General features: G+C 47.3%; 2 protein-coding genes across 2 annotated transcripts in view; one reads left to right on the top strand and one right to left on the bottom strand.

The window, feature by feature from the left end:
• The window catches only part of QTRT2 (queuine tRNA-ribosyltransferase accessory subunit 2), a 144,593-nt gene that overhangs the window by 67,116 nt on the left and 59,130 nt on the right, over nt 1-18,347 (top strand). The window lies entirely within an intron of this gene.
• The window catches only part of DRD3 (dopamine receptor D3), a 42,860-nt gene that overhangs the window by 12,517 nt on the left and 11,996 nt on the right, over nt 1-18,347 (bottom strand). Inside the window, exons 3-4 of the mRNA XM_038582866.1 lie at nt 12,062-12,174; nt 1,889-2,031 (exon numbers count right to left, since the gene is read on the bottom strand). Of these exons, the coding sequence (XP_038438794.1) occupies nt 1,889-2,031; nt 12,062-12,174 (256 nt within the window). The remainder of the gene's footprint in view (nt 1-1,888; nt 2,032-12,061; nt 12,175-18,347) is intronic.

Genomic DNA, 18,347 nt, shown 5'->3' on the forward strand with positions numbered 1-18,347 from the left:
AATCTTTAAAAAAAAGAATAATATTTTTTGTATAGAAACTAAGATATAGAAGGTGGCTTAGTTATCAGACTAACCCTAAAAGCATATTTAACACTCATCAAAAAGAACATTTTAACACCAGGTAGCCTCTTAGAGTTGGAAATGTTAGAGTTAGGAAATATTGCTTTGGGGAATATGTGTGTGTCCACAACCATGTGTGTGTGTAGAAAGTGTGGTCAGTGAAAATGACAAAGTAACTAATGGTAAAGAGTAATGCAAACGTGATAGTAACATCCTGTTTTAGGAACACCCTGAGTTAACTAGGCAAATACTTGTTGGATAACTCAGCTACTTACCCTTCAACGTAGCAGACAAGAAGCCTGACCTTGAGCGTGTGGTGTGTGTTTGGCAGGTCTACATGTTATTCCAATTTAATCCTCACTTAATCACAAAAAAAAGCTCTATGAAGCAAGTACCATGGAATTATATCATATGTAGTGTCAGATTCTAAAGTCAGTGATTAAAGTGAACACCATATAGAGCTGAAATTTGCTTTGAAAAATCTCCTGAATCACATGCAAAGATATAGACAGTTTTATTACAGCCCTGAAGAGTAGTGAGTAAAGATGTATGATACATACATTGATATGTCATGTATTATGAAGAGTTCAAACACAACATGGCGTTTTTAGAAATGAAGTTGTTGGGCTGCTTGGCAGGGGGGCCATATATAAAAATAAATGTTGGAAACATTCTGACTAAATATAGAGACTCAGTTTATATATTTAAATTTGCTCAAGTTTATGCTTTAGGGTATTATTATCCCAAATTTATCAATAAGAAAACCTAGAAAAGTTTAACTTGTTCAAGGAGCACAGCTGGTAAGTAGTAGAACTGAAGTTTGAATGGAGGTTTTTCTTACTCCAGAGCTGCTATCTGGCTTCATAAATGTGTTTTGACTTTGAAATCATTGGCCAGCAGATGAGTCTTTGATGACTCTCTATAAATTAGGATTTGCCCATATTTATATGCAAGGTGTTATATATAATACCTGTATGCATATAAATGCACAGCTGTGTGACATATATACTAGAAACTAATGAACTTGGAAGATAGTAGGACTTAAACAAATCCAGATGAACACTAGAACATGACTCATTTAGTTCTCGGCAAATACTCAGTGTTTATTGTCAATACCTGTAATTTTATTATATGTGCTAATAGTTTTCACTCAACACATGAAATTCCTGAGGCTGAAAGACGTATATGGAACAGCCAAAGAAGGCACTGATCCATATGAGGTGTAAATTTGGATCGGTGTCTTATGCCTAAAAACCAAACATCTCAGATATTCACATTGCTCATCCATCCATCCATCCATCCATCCATCCATCCATCCATCCATCCAATAGAAGATGTACCACATGCCAACCATCTCAGCCAGAATTTTTTGTGTATCAAGATAAAAGAAATATAGTCTCCAATAATTTAGGGATCTATACTAGTTCCCAGATGCAGAAATGATTTTTATTTAGTAAAAAATTAGAAATATATATCCTGTCTGAGGGCTTGTATAATGTTATTTTGCATTGTAAGTCCATTGTGAACTGTCCTCTTTTCATTAGCAAATCTCACGTGAATTATTAATATAGTTTAATTTTTTAACTGGCACATTGCTTCAAATGAATACCGTGACATTTCTTTCAAAATAAGGAGAGGCCAGACTTTACGGGCCCGTAATTGATGAAGTTTTTTCTTTGTACTTCAATCAAAACCCAAAGCTTTGCTGTCCATGGCAGCCCTATTTCACTATGATGTATGCTGATCAAGGTCAGAAATTTCCAGGCTAAGCACCCCCCACGGCCTCTCAGGTGTGCTCTGAACCAACCATAGGGGTGTTCATTGTTACCTGTGGTGTTGAAGCCAAAGAGGAGAGGGCAAGACACAGCAAAGGCCAGTACCCAGACGGCCGTAATCATGAGGGCCACGCGCCGGCAGGAGCTCTGTCCTGTGCCGTGTTGGTAGTGGACTGGCATGACCACCGCGGTGTACCTGTGAAAGGAAGCACAGAGGGACAGATGTGAGGAGGAGGGTTGGGGGAATTGTTCAAAAGACAAGTTCATGTAGAGGTTCCTAGAGAACTAATCTAGGTGATACGTGTGGCAGGAGAAAAAGAGTTTGGTTGGAGAAAGAGAGAAAGGGTATTTGAGTAAAAATGTAGAAAGGTTGAGATGAGAGGGATGAAGAACTCCCTGAGCAGGGAAAAGGAGAAGAATAAAGTTAGTAAAGAACAGACTGGGCAGCTGGAAGGCTTCTTTGCTGGTGGTGGCTGAGGCCCAGCATACCTGAAACTTGTAATCACATACTCTGACCCCCCGAGCCCCTGGGTGCTGGTCTGTGTGCCTTTACTTTCTCCCATGCTTTGTCAGATCATGATAGAACTGTGCCCAAAGAGGACGCTTACCCCTGCTTGCATCCTAATATAAGTTCTAAACCTCATAGTGACAACTATTCCAAGTGGTGGAGATTTTAAAAATAGAGATGAGTAATATCCAGTGAAGGCTTATTTCAAAATCCAGTGTTCATGCTCTCTTTGTCCGTTGAGGCTGCTATATCAGAAATAGCATAGACTCGGTGGCTTAAACAACAAACGTTTGTTTCTCAGAGTTCAGAAGGCTGAGAGGTCCAAGAGCAAGGCGCTGGCGGATTCAATGTCTGGTCGGAGCCCACTTCCTTGTTCATAGATGGCTGTTTCCTCACTGTGGCCTCACACGGCAGAAGGGGCGAAGGAGAACCCTATGGGGTCTCTTTACTAAGGGTGTTGATCCCATTCGTGAGGGCTCCACTCTCATGACCTCATCATCACCCAAAGTTCCCACCTCCTAATACCATCACTTTGGGGGGTAGGATTTCAACATATGAATTTGGAGGAGCCACAAACATTCGGTCTACAGCACATGCTTTTGCACGGTCAATGCATAGTTCCTCGTGTTATTGGATGTTGTCTTTTCTGTGGCAACTCCTCTCACACATTTCCAGCTACTGAGCAGAAAGATAGCTGGCCCTATACATATGCTTTTTACGTCTTCCCCATTTATCCATGCATCTCTTTCCTACCAGTTGCTCCCTGTGATGGCCACAGCCTCCTGGTTGGTCCCTGTTGCCAGGCTCTAAAAGTAGATTTCATCATGTCCTCCCCATCCCTGACCCCCCAGCTGGAAACTGCTTGAGAAAAGCAGAATTCTAAAATGGACTCCAAGATTCCTGCCCCGTATTCAATCCTCTGCATCGACTGTTGGCTGAACCTGAGAATAACATGTGATGTCATTGCTGTGATTAGATAACTAATCAATAGACTGAGTTAATCCTTTAAAGGGAGATTATCCTGGGTGGGCCTGGCTTAACCAGGTAATCCCTTAAAAGAGACTGGGCAAGTTCAATAAGGAGGCTAGACAACTGCATGCCTTATGGCTGGAGAGACGTAGCTCCCATATGATTTGTTACTTGGTGACTCAAAACATGTGATAGCCTTGGTATTCCTCAGAGGTCCTTGTGCCAAGCAAGTGGTAAGAAGCTGTTGATTGCTTGCCTCGTGGATCCTGAAGGCCTTCCCCATAAGAGGACAATTCTAAACCAAGCTCAAGGAATCTAGTGTGTGTAGCTGTGGCTCAAGTTTTGTCATCTTCGGGGTTCACGGAAGCTAAAGGCCAGATTCAGAGCAGGATCCTTCTTAGCTCCTCTTGTGTGTCCATCTAGGCTTGGGGCTGAGGAAGGGAAGAACAGACCCTGGGTTGGAAGGGTTGTGGCACACGTGCTCCTCTCTGTGCCATCACCTCTTGTGCATCTGGCTTTAGGGTTTGTGTGTTAGGATTTTTATTTCTACAAGAGCAGCTTCAGAGTCAGCTCTACAGGACTTGACCTTGGTACCGTGATGTGTGACAGAGGTAGCTTTTTTCTCAAGAGGGAGAAACAGGTCCGTGTTTAATAAAGTCAGATTAAGATCCAAGCAACCGGGGATCCCTGGGTGGCTCAGCGGTTTAGTGCCTGCCTTTGGCCCAGGGCGTGATCCTGGAGTCCCGGGATCGAGTCCCACATCGGGCTCTCTGCATGGAGCCTGCTTCTCCCTCTGCCTGTGTCTCTCCCTCTCTCTTTCCATGTCTCTCATGAATAAATAGATAAAAGATCTTAAAAAAAAAAAAAAGATCCAAGCATCCACCCCAAAGGGGGCCGTGAGAACTCAGTTCCCCTCTTCTGATGCACGTGTTGTAAATCCTCCCTTTGATCAAGGAGCAGCCGAGTAGTACCTGGTGTTCCTCTAGGCCTGTCACTCTCCTTAGGACTTCAGACACTGCTGGGGCAGTGGGCTGGGCTTCGAGTCAAATATGTCTGGCCCCCAGCAGTGATCCCACAGGTGCCTTGGAAGAGAGGTTTAGCCTTGAGCCCAAACCACTCTGGTGACCAAACAGCTGATGGGAGCTGGGGTCGGAAAGGCTTCCTTCTGTCCACACCTGCAGTTGTCCCCTTACCTTCTCTTCACCTAACACCCTTTGATGAAAAAGAGCCCGACCGAGGTGCCTGGGTGGCTCAGTCAGTTAAGCATCTGCCTTGGGCTCAGGTGGTGATCCCAGGGTCCTGGGATCCAGCCCCATGTCGGGCTCTCTGCTCAGCGGGGAGCCTGCTTCTCCTCCCTCTGTCTGCTGTTCCCCATTTGTGCTTTCTCTCTCTGTGTCACATAAACAAATAAAAATCTTAAAAAAAACAAAACAAAAAAAAACAAAAGGAGCCTGACCATCGCATACATTCAGTGCTGTGCTGCTAAATAGCTAACAACTGGTTCTCCAGGTGAAAACAGCTCTCATCTGTACCATTTGTCAATTTTCATGGTATAAATACTCTCACCATTGCCTATTTAAAGCTACACCAAAGATTTAATCCCTGGCTCAAAAAATTCCTAAAATCTTGCCTTCCAGCTCTTGCGAGTCCTCATGAGCTGGCTCCCAGCACACCGCTGAGTGCATCGTCCCAGGTGCACTTTAATTCATGTTCAGCAACTCCTTAGAAGTCCCTGTTAATTCAGTGGAGTTAAGGACCACGGGCTCCACGGTAGAGAGGAGGAGACCTAGAGAGGGTACCTGATGAACCCCAAGGTCCCACAGGGGGGCGGAAGAGCCCGGTCTCCCACCTGAGGTCTGCAGCTCTCCTGCACACCCCGCTCCCTCTCAGGGGCGCTGCAGGGCCTCTGAGGCCTCGTGGGGACGAGGGCTCCCTCAGGACAGGTGGCATGAGCGGGGGCATTCTCTGTGAGACCGCTTTGGATTCCCAGAACTTCCCCCAATTAGAGTCTATTAATTACCTGGGGCGGAGGCGGGGGGGGGGGGGAGAGGAAGAGGGGCCTGTGAAAATGCAGATTCCCAGGCCACGCTACCTTGATCAAGCCCTCGGGGAGGGGAGCCCAGAACTGTGCATGTGGACCAGGGGAGCGCAGCTTGCAGACGCACGTGAGTCAGTGCGGGAAATCCTTAACTCGGGTGAAGAGGTGAGAGATGAAATACATTTAGCATCATCACGTTTCATTTTTTTCCTTGTATTTTTTTGGTGGGGGAGGGAGACACGACGGAAACTTTGGAATCAACGGGGAGCACCGCGCCCCCGATAGGCCTGCGCGCAGGATGCGCGGCCCGGAGCCCGCCCGCGGGGTCGCAGCGGGTGCAGTTCCGCAGCCGGCCATCGGAGGGCACCCTAACGCAGCGAGAGCTGCCGGCGCCGCGCACCTGCGGGCTTCCCGGGCCGGGTGGGGGGGGCGGGGAGGGGGAGGGGAGCCGGCTGCTCCGCCTCGGCCCCCCGGACGGGCCCCCCTCGCCCCCTCGCCCCCTGGCCCGGGCTCCCCTGGCTCGCTGCGCGCTCCCTGGCGTGGCCAGGACCCCGGCGGGGCGCAAGGTGCTTGAGCCCGGGAGCTGGGAATCCCCGTTCTTGCGCTTAGCGGTGTGGCCTGGGGGGGGGGGGGGGAGGCAGGGGGCACTAAGGCTGCCCTGAGACTCAGTGTCCTTATCTGCACCTTAGGGGAAACGATGCAGCAGGAGATGGCTGTTAGGAACGTTGCCTAAGCTGAGCTCTGCGGGGGGGCCCGGGGCCTCAGCGGTTGAGCTGCTGCCTTGGCCCAGGGCGTGACCCTGGGGACCCGGGATCCAGTCCTGCATGGAGCCTGCTTCTCCCTCTGCCTCTCTCTGTGTCTCTCATGCATTAAAAAAAAAAAAAAAAAAAAAAAAAAAAAAAAAAAAAAGATTATTCTGCGAAGTCCTTTAGCACCATGCCTGGTACCTATTCAGCATCCAAAAAACCAGTGTTGTTATTGTTGTCATCTTGCGGTGCCGGCCCCGAGGGATCTGTGATTCTTCCTATCCATGCATTTATGGGTATCTGTCCCCTTGCTCCTGGGAACCTTAAAAGGAACGTTGAAGGTATTGATCAAACAAACAAGTATGTCAACTTTCTCTATGCCAGGCAACTGTTGAAGTGCTTCACATATATGAACTTATTTAATCCTTGTGCTAACTCTTGTTGCTATGATCTCCACGGAGCAGTGAGGGGAGCTGAGGCCCAGAGAGGCTGACGGCCTTGCTGCGGGTCACACTGCTATTAGGAGGTAGAGGCGGATTTTGTAGCCAGGCGGTGGGGGCTCCAGAGCTGGGGGCCCAGAGGGCATAGCCAGGCAGCAGGGGGCTCCAGAGCTGGGGGGCCCAGAGGGGTTGCCAGGCGGGGGTGGGGGGGGTGGGGGTGGGGCTCCAGAGCTGGGGGGCCCAGAGGGCATAGCCAGGCAGCAGGGGGCTCCAGAGCTGGGGGGCCCAGAGGGGTTGCCAGGCGGGGGTGGGGGGGGTGGGGGTGGGGCTCCAGAGCTGGGGGGCCCAGAGGGCATAGCCAGGCAGCAGGGGGCTCCAGAGCTGGGGGGGCCCAGAGGGGTTGCCAGGCGGGGGGGGGAGTGTCCAGAGCTGGGGGGCCCAGAGGGGTTGCCAGGCGGGGGGGCTCCAGAGCTGGGGGGCCCAGAGGCGTAGCCAGGCAGCAGGGGGGCTCCAGAGCTGGGGGGGCCCAGAGGGCGTAGCCAGGCAGTGGTGGGGTGGTGTCCAGAGCTGGGGGCCCAGAGGGCGTAGCCAGGCAGCGGGGGGGTGGGGGGGGGCTCCAGAGCTGGGGGACCCAGAGGGGTTGCCAGGCAGCAGGGGGGGCTCCAGAGCTGGGGGCCCAGAGGGCATAGCCAGGCAGCGGGGGGGCTCCAGAGCTGGGGGCCCAGAGGGTGGTAGGCGCCCCTGCGGCCTGCAGCTCTGGGCTGTTCAAGAAAGACGGTGACCGGGCGACTGCATTGTGACTCCCGCGCCTACCAGTGGTGTGAGCTGGGCAGGCTACACAGTCTAGCCTCACACTCCTCACTTGTGAAGAGAGGATAACACCCCTATCTTGCCGGGGTATCGTGAGGGTTAGCAATAGTGAAAAGCTCTTTGCTTGGCCCGTGTTGTGCTCCAGAAATGGTAGCTGCGTTTAGACTCATGCAAGTTGAGATGAGCCGGAGGAGCCAGGGCACGAAGACGTGGGCAATATGCTTCTTCTACTTCAGGAAATAGCACGTCAGTGGCGGGTGCTGGCATGGCCAGGGGCGCGCCGTTGGTGCCCTCGCCCTACTGCGGCCAGTGACGGGCACTCACTGTAGTGGAGTCGGGAGGCCCGGGTTCTAGCCCCAGACTCGGCCAAGAGGCTGCGGGAGCCCCTGGGAGCCTCTGTGACATCTCTGACTCCCAAGTCTGCGACTGGGGGTCGTAGGCTTGTCACTCTACCAAAAGTCTTGGGATCCTGGCAAAATGTGACCACCTGAAGCCCTGTCCTAGGGCAGGAGGTGTGTGTGTGTGGGGGGGACCGATTGGGGTGCCCCCTCAGGAAGCGGGCAGTGGGGGAGGAAGGAGGCTGGCCTGGGTGGGAGGGCCGGAGTCTAACTCCCTGCCTGGGTTTAATGAGCCCCGGAGCTCTGTGCGGGCTGCTTTTCACCACCTTTTATTTGGTCAGACAGGGGGCTCAATAAATCTTTAGTTCTGTGGACTCCCCTCGTGGAATTGTTGAAGGAGAAAGCTTTTTGCAAATGACTGGAAAGCCCTTTGCAAATATAAAGTGCTTATTTAGATGCAAACGAAAAATCCAAGGTGCCTGTGACTCATCTGGTACCTATTGTGCTTGCTGCAAAGACGCGGAGGCTTGCCTGTGTGATGGGTGCCATTTGAGAGCCACTTAAAGAACTCCCTGGTGAATGAATTTGGTTGCATTATTCCTGGGCCCCTAGCGGAGGACTCTAATTCTCACCGATCAGAACGCGTCCTCCTCCTCTGACACTTTCTCAGCCCTCTCCCTGAGCTAGTTCTGACCCAGGATGCTGTGGGAGGGGGCTGGCCCCCTGGGGAGGCAAGGCGCCAAGGGGGGGGGGGTGGTGGTAGGGGCTTGTGCTTTTTAAAAAAGAAAAGGCAGCATTAATCCAAGCATCCAGGGCTATGCCTAAGAATCTAATGACAATAGTATTACTTGCTTTCAAAACCTCTTTTTATCATTTCGTTTCCTTTCCTAGCTCTTACTACCCTGTTATTACATACCAGGGCTTCATGGCCAAAAAATGCTGAATCCATTTGGTCAAGTGTGTCAGACTGGTGAGTAGCATTGTGTGCAGACCAAAGGTCTGCATGAATGACTGCATTTTTAATGAATTGACCAGCTATTTGGCATCCCATGAACAGAATTTAATGCTGTGTACTGCACGCTGCCGTGAAGGATGATGGAGACAGCTTTTCCAAGGCCGAGTCTCACTCCTAGAACAGAGAAGAGGCTCCATCTTTAGGTTTGATGAGGATGGGTTCATGTCAACATACAAGAAGAAAGCTTCCTTCTCCCTTGGGGCCAAGGCATGGCTTGTTCTTCAGATTTCAGGTGGTGAGGGCAATGCATTCTGGGGCTTTTCCTCCATGGGACAGAAGCCAATTCAAGGTTTATTCTTGTTGGTTGTGGTGAAAAGTGGAAGTGTATGTCAAGGGCAGCTGCTGCCAGTGAAATGGTGCTCTCGTGCAGGTTGGAAAAAGGCACCCTCTCCTGGCCGACTCAAGGTTTGCAAAGAAACACTGGCTGAACTCAGTTCCCAAACGCTTGTGCGGGACACAGCCCGTACCACCTCACCTGCAGGCCCCACGTGTGCGACTGTGTGTGGGTGGAGTGTGGAGGCACAATCTTAAGAGAGTACAGAGGAAGGCTGGGAACTGGGAAGCCAGGAGGGGGGCTGCCTCTAAGCTCCCTGCTCCAAGGCTCATCTTCACCCAGTCGCTCATGTTCTTTCTGAAGGGGCATATCTGTGCTCTAAACCCTGGCTACCTCAGGCAAGGACCACTCGATTCAGTTTAATATTCTTTGTTCAACGTCTGTACTTGGCACAGCAGGGAGGCACATGGGTGATGAAGAGCTAGGACTACTGTAAGAGTTTTTGGGTGGTAGAGGTGATGATACAGCAAACCAGATGCAGGCTGCTACTTATGTCACTTATATATTTAGGTACTAAATGTCCGGAAATCACACAAAAGGCTTACATGTTATAAGCAGAGTTCTATTCTCAGAGAGCTAAAAATATTATAAAATCCCTAACGATCCCCTCATTTTAAAACAGCTTTATCAAGATATAATTCACATATCACACAATTCATTCATTTAAAGCATACAATTCAGTGTTTTGGGGTGTATTTATAGAACTATGCAACTATCTCCCTTTATTTTTAAACACATTCTTTAATGGTGTGAGTCCCAGCCTTCTGGCCATGTTCTTTGATTTTCTTTCTCAGTTGGAGAGCCAATCAAGTGATAAAAGTCAAAAGACTATCCAGTTTGCTGGATGGATGGTCTGCAGTAGTATCATTAGAGGGTGGGGTTTCCAGGTTCATTCTTTGGTTGTTATTCAAGATTCTCAACTTAGCACATGAAAGGGAGTTTAGGCTGTTGATGGAGAGGACACAACCCCGGGGGTGGGGGTGTGTAAATGTCAAAGGCGGGGAAATGAGGAAGACCTGCTTTAGGACCTCTAGCTAAAGGGAGGCTAGAGATGCCTTATGATAGTTACAGAGAAAGCACTATGAGAGTTCAGGGGCAATGGAATCAAGTGGTAGAAATTTGCCAGGGCTTCGTGGGCCAGGGTGTGGTAGACTTTGAAGGAAGAGAGGCCATGGAGCAACCCAGAAAGAGACGAGAATGAAAGATAGATTGAGGCCATAGTGCAGAAAACTTAAAATCCTAGGCTGGGAAGGTAATTCTAACATTTATTCCACAGGCCAAGGAGATGGCGAAGAAGACAGTGCTCCATGGAGGGAGCGCAATGGACATTTGGACTTTATTGCTGGGGGAATAATTCTGAGAGTGGCGTGTAGGACCAGTTAGGAGGCTGTGGTAAAAGTCCAGTGAGAGGTCATAGGAACCTAAAATAAGCAGGCACGGTAAGAAAGGAAAGATAAAAAAAAAAAAAAAAAAAAAAAAAAAAAAAAAGAAAGGAAAGATAGGGGCAAATTTGGGGAAGAAATGGCAAAAATAGAGTCTATAAGCCTTGTCTGCTTAGATGAGGAAGAGAGAGGAGTGGAACCAAACCTGAGATTATGAGGCAATGATGCTGCCAATAAGGGATGATCAAGTCAAGATGGTTTGGTGCTTTGAGGGTTTGAGGGTTTGGCTTTTAACATTTTAAGGAGCCAGTGAGCTATCCAGGTGGTAAGGTGGCTTGAAACTCAGGGGAGATCGTAGAGGTGTAGCTAGAGATTTGAGGAGGCTTAGCACAAAGCCTGAGGTTATGAACTTGGAGTCAGATAGACATGAATTCCAGTGCTGGCACGGCTCCCTATGAGGATGTGACTTTAGGCAAATTCCTTCCTTCCCCTAAGAAACTGGAAATGAAGTCAATAGTAGCAGTTGAGTTGTTGTGAAGATAGAATGAAGGAGTGAGTGTGTGTCAGAGCCTTAGCACTGGGTGGTAAGTTCTCAATGATTGGCAGACCTTGTTTGGGCTCCCCTGTTCAGGCTAAGGAGTGGGTATATGGTACTTCTGGGAGGAGTGGAGGACAGAGAAGAGGTGGACAGTGGGTGGGGAGGACAGTGAGAGGGGACCCAAAGAAGGGAAGGTTGGAGGCCCTTGAGTGGCAACAGAGGCCCTGGGCTGCAGAGAGCAAACTCCTTTCCCAGGGCTCTCTGTGGGCCTGGAGATGTCCAGGGGAGCCCTGGGGACGTCCAAGGCCCAGGCTGGGAAAAGGGAAAAGAGGGAAAAAAACACAACAAGAGGAGAAGCGAGGAAGAGAGGTGCCCCAGGGCCAGGGCAGCACACTCTTCATTCCTCGGGATGGAAAGCCATGCCACTCAGGTGGAACATGTGCCAGTTTGAGTCACAATCACAAAGATCCACACCAGCAACCAAAAAGCAATTCAAAACGAACATCATTGTTTACTTATTTACCTTAAACTCTATGAAGGATATTAATAAATAGCTAGATCACAGCCATAGTTCCTGTGATTGCCCTTCTCCCATCCACTTCTCTCCTCTCTGCCTCCTTGCAAATCCTCCCAAGGTTTTCTCTCTTCTCTCCCTCTTCCCCCTCCTTTCTTCCTCCACTTTACCAAAAAAGCAACAAAATAGTCACAAGAAACTTTCCTCCCAACTCTTGTTGGCTCACCTTCTGGCCTTGTTCCCCCTCCTCCATCCCTCATTTGCTCTCCATGAGGAATCACAAAAGCCCTAAAGGATGGCAAAAAGGCAAAACCAGAATCCTCTTTAGGGGTCTGGGAAGCAGGAAAGGCCAGGAAAGCTTATAGGATGATTGTTTTTCTCCTGCCACAGGGGTCCCTTCTCTACTGCAAATCATAGTTTAAAAGAAAAAGAGAGAGGAGAAAATGTCCTAGTGATTAAGTCCTACTTGGCAGAGACCCCAGGGACCTCCAAGGCAAAGCCTGGGCATCATACACAGCAGGAGCAGTTTCCCCAGGCTGGTTTCCTGTACCACCTAGCAGCCTGAACCTGCTGGAAGGGGAATCCCAGCCCTACCTGTCGATGCTGATGGCACAGAGGTTCAGGATGCTGGCTGTACACATCATGACATCCAGGGTGACGAAAACATCGCAGCAGATACGGCTGAAGTTCCAGACTCCACCTGTCACCTGAGCGGCAGAGACAAGGCTGTTAGTATAGCCCCCCCACCGCCACCTCCCCCACAAAACCCAGTCAACTCTGCTGTCTTCCTGAGGCTACCCTCCACATACCCTCCATGTGGTCAGTACTCTTGTTGCCAAGGGCAGGCAGACGCTGAGGGAGTGCCCGGCTGCTCAAGATGGTTGTTCAAGGAAGGACAAATTCACAGAATGTTAGAACATTAGAGCTGGAATTAGTCCAATGTCTCTCAAAGTGTGGTCCACAGTGGGGTGCTCATTAAAGATACAGTTTCTGAACCCTTCTCTAGGCCAACTGAGTCAGAATCTCTGAAGCTGGAGCCAATGAATTTTCATTTTTTAAATACTCCCTCCAGTTCCCCCTGTCCCCATACCCATCCACCAAGGCTTGAGAATTACTGATCTAGTTCAAACTCAGGAGGCAACTAAAGCTCATTGTGGTTAAGTGATGCCCATAGATGTCCAGCTGGTAGTGAAAGAGCTTGGGTGAGAGCCAGATGTGTGCACTGTGCCCACACTGCCTTTCTGAAGCCCTCCCCACAGCGGAAAGCTCACCATATACTCAGGAAATAAGCGGAGGGCACATTTGTCATGGAACTTACCTCTAAAATGAAAATCTAGCTGGCTTCTGTTTTTAAAGCTTGGAAGCATATCTGTAAGAACCTCTGTGAAATAAGTCTGTGCCAGTGTGCCTGCCTTGAACACCCTGGTTTCAGTTCCCAGGAGCTGGGGGGTGGGGGTGGGGAAGGGGTCCAGGGCATTGGAAAGGCGCTCAGGTCCTCTCTACCACTCATAGCACCAGTGAGGACAGTCCCAACTTCACGCATTTACACGTATGTTCCAAGCTCTGAAACTTCCTCCCAGTAATGCTTACAGAGTCAGGAACTTAGGTAATTGAATATAGATTCTAGCACATTTCTATCTTATTTTGAAATGTTTAACATCATCTAATCAAACCAGAGCGATATGTCAGGGAGATTGTCACTTTCAGAGTGTCCATAGACTCCAATTCTTGGGTCCTGAGGCCTTTGTGCATTTGCCAGCTTCCTGTCTGCGGTGACTATGGTTCTCAAAGAGAAACCCCATGAAGCTTCATGCCCCCAGCTGTAGCTATGCTCATGATATCCCTGCTGGGCTGGACCGATGGCTATTTAAGAGGAACGGGAGTGAAAAATAGGTACAGTAGCCTCTAAAGTAGCTTCTTAAGGGAAAAACAGATATTGAGCAAACGAGAGAGTGTGTAAAGATGGTGCTGTTGCTCTGGTGACTTTTTGTCACCCAAGATTCTTATTACATGGCCAGGACACTTTCCTGTTCATTCCTGATTTAGCCCACTAAAGAAAGGTTCTGAAAGCCTCTCACCCCAATCACGTCTTTCCCCTTAGATTTATTTCTTTTCAGCATCTGATTTTAGCCCTATAGTTAGTCATCTCCAGACTCTATTTTGAGAAACCCTGACCAAAGATATTTTGCTGAAAAGCAACAATGAAAAGTTCAAACTAGTGAAGAAGTCATTATTTTTGTTCATTAGGTTGCAGATTCACTTTCTTTTAGTTCAGCCATTTGGCTTTATATAAATAAGGCCTAATATGAATTTATAGGAATTCTGAGAATGAGAAACTCATAAAAAGGGAACTGTATAGTCATAATAGCACTACGATTTAAGGGATCCAGGAGAATAAAGGATGGTTTTCTCAGTACATAGGATGGTTGTATGCTGTAAAAGCTTCTTGCAGAGGTTGAATTTTGTATACTAGGTCTCATTTTAACATGTGTCTATTACGTAATTTATGTATTAAATTGGGTAAACCTCACTTTTTGTTTTGCAAAGTTGTGAAAATCTGTCTGTGTCTGTAAGCTGAGAGTGAAAATGTAGGTGAGAGAGGATAGTTATGACGACAGCAAGCTCCAGTGCTTGCTGTGGGTTTATTTGATGGTTAGTTAATTAATTAGTTAATTCATTCATTCATAAAGCAAGTAGTTGTGAAGCCCCTGATACTTAGTTCATAGAAGGAGGATTTGTTATGTGTTTTAAGAAGTTTTAAAAATGTACTTCGGGTCCTGTCCTTGAAGAATTTATATGATGACTGAGGAGCAAGGTATTCTTAAATAAAATAACCAGAGATCATCATGAGGTCTTAACATCGTTAATACAATCTAATGTTTATTGAGAACTTACTTTTCCATGGGTCACTTACCCACATGACCCATTTGGGGAATTTCTTTTCTTTTTTTAAAGATTTTATTTATTTATTCATGAGACACACACACACACACAGAGAGAGAGAGAGAGAGAGAGAGAGAGAGAGGCAGAGACACAGAGGGAGAAGCAGGCTCCATGCAGGGACCTGACATGGGACTCGATCCCAGGTCTCCAGGATCACAGGGCCAAAGGCAGGCGCTAAACTGCTGAACCACCCAGGGATCCCCATTTGGGGAATTTCTATAGTTTTGAAAGTTTAGATTCTGAAAACTGAATTTGTTTTTAACTGTATATGCTCTTAAAGCTTTTTGGGAACAAATTATATACTTACTTGCTAGGAAAGTAAATGGCTGTTACTTAATTCTGTAGGAGCAGGGACTTTGACTTGTTTGCTGTTGCATCCTCGGCTCCTAGAGCAGTACCCAGCGGGCAAGTATATTCTGGAAGAGTGAATGGTCTCTGACATAATCTGTATTAATACTACTAGCTAACGTTTACTGAATGCTTACAAAGTCTGATGTTCTACAAAGCACTTTACATACAAGGCCTCTATTGCTGCTTATAATCCCGTGACAGGTGGCTACTGTTTTCACTGCAGAAAAAGGGACAAAACCTGGGAAAGGGTCTAGTACTTCACCGGGGGTGGCACAGCTAGCAGAGGCAGACAGGGCATTGGAATGTAGGCTGTGACCTGCCCTGCTATGCTTGAGCGTTGAGTCAGGAGGGGGCAGTTGTTGGAAAATGATGGGAATGGGCAGAGGCAAGGGGCAGGGAGAAAACCATGCGCTCATCAAGGATTTTTGTGTGACATGCTGCATCACCTCCCTTCTAGGAAATGGCACTCCTTTCTCTCTGATTGCCTTCATCACAGAGTTCCAAAAATAGTGCAAAAGATAGAGGTGGCTGCTGGCCTTGGGGTCTAGTGAAAGCACACACTTGGCAAGGTTTTTGGTACCCTGCTTCTTTTGCCCCGCAGGGCCAAAGCCCTTCTAGCTGTCCCTTGGCTTCTCCTGTGCCACCCTATTTTGACTGTCCTCTTCTCCCATCTCCAATTCTGCTAGAAAAAGTCCCATTCTCCTTAATCTCAGCTAAGTGTCAAAAAAACAAAACAAAACAAAACAAAAACAAAAAAAACCCCAAATGATCTGATCAGCAGATTGAAGTAACTCCCACTAAGATGCCATCATTTAACCTTCCCTGGAGCTTACTCCTTAAGGTGAGTCTCTAACTGGTGGCACGTGTAATGGAAAAACTTAAAAAAAATTACTGGAGTCCTGCACATCAAGTAAATAATAGTAAGCAGTCCATAGAGCTGCAAAGGGCCAACACCATGCTTAAGCAACTCTCACACATGGTCTCATAGCAACCTGATGAGGTAAATATTATTTCCAATGTTATAGGTAAAGAAATGGAGACTGAGAACGGTTGAGTGATTTGCCTAAGGACACGTAGCTGGTAAAGAAGCTGGAATTTCAGATTCTTCATATTCCCGATCGCTCTATTTTGCTTTTCAGTGGGTAGCACCTTGCCACGCCACTGCTGGGGGCTCACCTGTGAGTGGGTGTGGGTGAAGAGAGGGCCCAGGAGAGAGACACTAAGAAAATAACTGTGATACAATGAGAACAGTGCAGATGGTGAGGTAAGGGCAGAGTGTGGGGGGGGACATAAAAGGGAAAGGGAATTTTGAAATTAAAGCAGAAAAAAAAAAAAAAAAAAGCAAGACCAAAATCTGATGGGTTTAGGGCTCTTTAGAGACATGATTTTACCTTTCTCCTAAATTCTAATGAGTAGCTTACTACAGAATTCTCAGTAGCCAGGTGGTGTTAACTCTCACTTGCTAATGAATATAACTAACTCCCTTTGGCAATACAGAAGGTGGGAGTAAGCAAGAAAGTGTCTTCAGGTACTGAAGTTGGCTATTGATTTCCAACAGACACAGCCTAAGGCAGCATTTCCCAAATTTACTGATTATAAGGCAGCATTTCCCAAATCACCTAAGGCTCTTATTAAACAAAATGATTCCCAGGCCCCACTCAGAATAATAAGTCCCTCCAGTGAATTCTTCTGCTTCCTAAGGAGGTTTGGGAAACACTGGTCTGGGATCCAGGGGCATGATATTGTCTTCAGAAATGGTCATCCCTAAAAGCAGGGCTCCTTGAGCATTCTGTGTCCCATGGATCCCTTTGGTCTCATGGTTCCCTTCTCAGAAGAATATTTTTAAGTGAATATAATAAAATATAACGGATCACAAAGAATACCAATTATATTGAAATGTAATGACCAAAGTATTTGAATATATGTGCTTCTTTAATAATGCATTAAGTAACAAAACATAGCGACCGGTCCAAAATTCTCATGATTTCAAAGTACTGGTGAATGTCAATGGTATTTCAAGGTATCTGCGACAATTGTAATGTGATTTGAAAATATAAATATCTGTGATTTCAACTGGTGACACTAAGGATTTCTTCTGCTCTGGTTAATGCCTATATTCATACTTGAAAAAAATACTAAATTTCAGTTTAGTGAAAATAAAGAAGTGATTTTATTTACGTCCAAGTTGATGGACTCCCCTGATTAAGAATTCCTGCTCTAGCAGATGGATTTTTAGTTGTTTGGGGAGGTGTCCAAGGCACAAAAATGGACTTCTCTAGCCTCTTCAGTCCACTTTTGTTTGCTACGTTTGGAATCTTTTTGGGGGGCAGAGAGATTGTTGTGAGGCAAGATAGGGGATCCAATGATCTGAATTTCAATTTCCTCATCTGTGAGATGGGGGGTGGTTTATAGATTAGTGGTTCCTAAATGTCAGTTTGTAGCAGGTGACCAGGTGCCTGCACAAATTACCCAGGGCTGAGGAGGGGCACTGGTACAATTACTGCAGACTTTCCCCTGGAAATTCGGGTTTGGTAGATCTGGGGTAGACCCAGTAGTCTGTATTTTGAACAAGCAGCTCTCTGTAATAAAGGTTTTGCTCAGAACTGCTCAAAGTTTAGATGCGTTTAGATGTGTAAGAGTCATGGGAGAACCCATTGAAAATGCAGACCCTCCTTTATTTTTAACAATCAATGTCAAAAAAAAAAAAAACAAAAAAAAAAAACAAAAACAATCAATGTCATTACAAGGCCCAAAGGTTCGTCTCTCCCAAAATAGTGTTGCTCTTTCCCATCATCACTATCTGACCTTGATCACTGCCTGTGGTGGGACTCTCTGTCTGAATGCCCCCCCTCCGCCCCCACTCTTTTTGGCTTGGTCTATATTACTCTATTCTCACATCTTTTTTCCTGTCCACACTGGGACCCAAGTATTCTGAGTTTAGTATTTTAAATGTTCCTCTGGCTGCTTGCGTTGCCTTTCTGCCCTGATATAAGTGCATTAAACATCACAAAAGGTGCTTAACCGAGTGGAACAAAATGGGATGTTTGTGCTTGGAGAGGGAGCTCCACACAGACTGCAGCTTCTAAAGCAGGAAATTAAAAACTTGAGAGGGAATCAGAGATAGAACTATTTGTTATGGCACAGAAGCGAGTTTTCTAGAAAATGCGGCAAGCTGAATTAAAGAGAGCCAGGCGAGGGCCCTCTGCCATATAACCTACCCTGAGATTACTTGTATGATTTTCATCCTGAATTCCTCTGCTAGGCCTGAGGACAAAGAAAACCGATGAATGTCAGTGACCAGCCCCTGCTAGTCTCCCAGGCCAAGCCCACGCTCCTGTGTGCCTTAATGATGAGAATGGTACGGTGAAAGCCACTGTGGTATGTACTTGCTGGCTGTCCTCTGCCTTCATTGCAATAGTCCTTGAATTCCACTGGGAATCCATGAAATTCCTGAGCAGGTCTTTGATGTGTTCCTTCCGTGTGCTAAACCAACTCTTCTATCCAGTGATTAGAGAAAATCAAGTGCCAGAAGCCAGTCCAATCAAAGTACTCCTTGACACTTCTACTAGAAATTCTGGACAAAGAT

This window comes from Canis lupus, chromosome 33, assembly GCF_011100685.1.
Source record: "Canis lupus familiaris isolate Mischka breed German Shepherd chromosome 33, alternate assembly UU_Cfam_GSD_1.0, whole genome shotgun sequence".
In the NCBI taxonomy this organism is placed as follows: domain Eukaryota; kingdom Metazoa; phylum Chordata; class Mammalia; order Carnivora; family Canidae; genus Canis; species Canis lupus.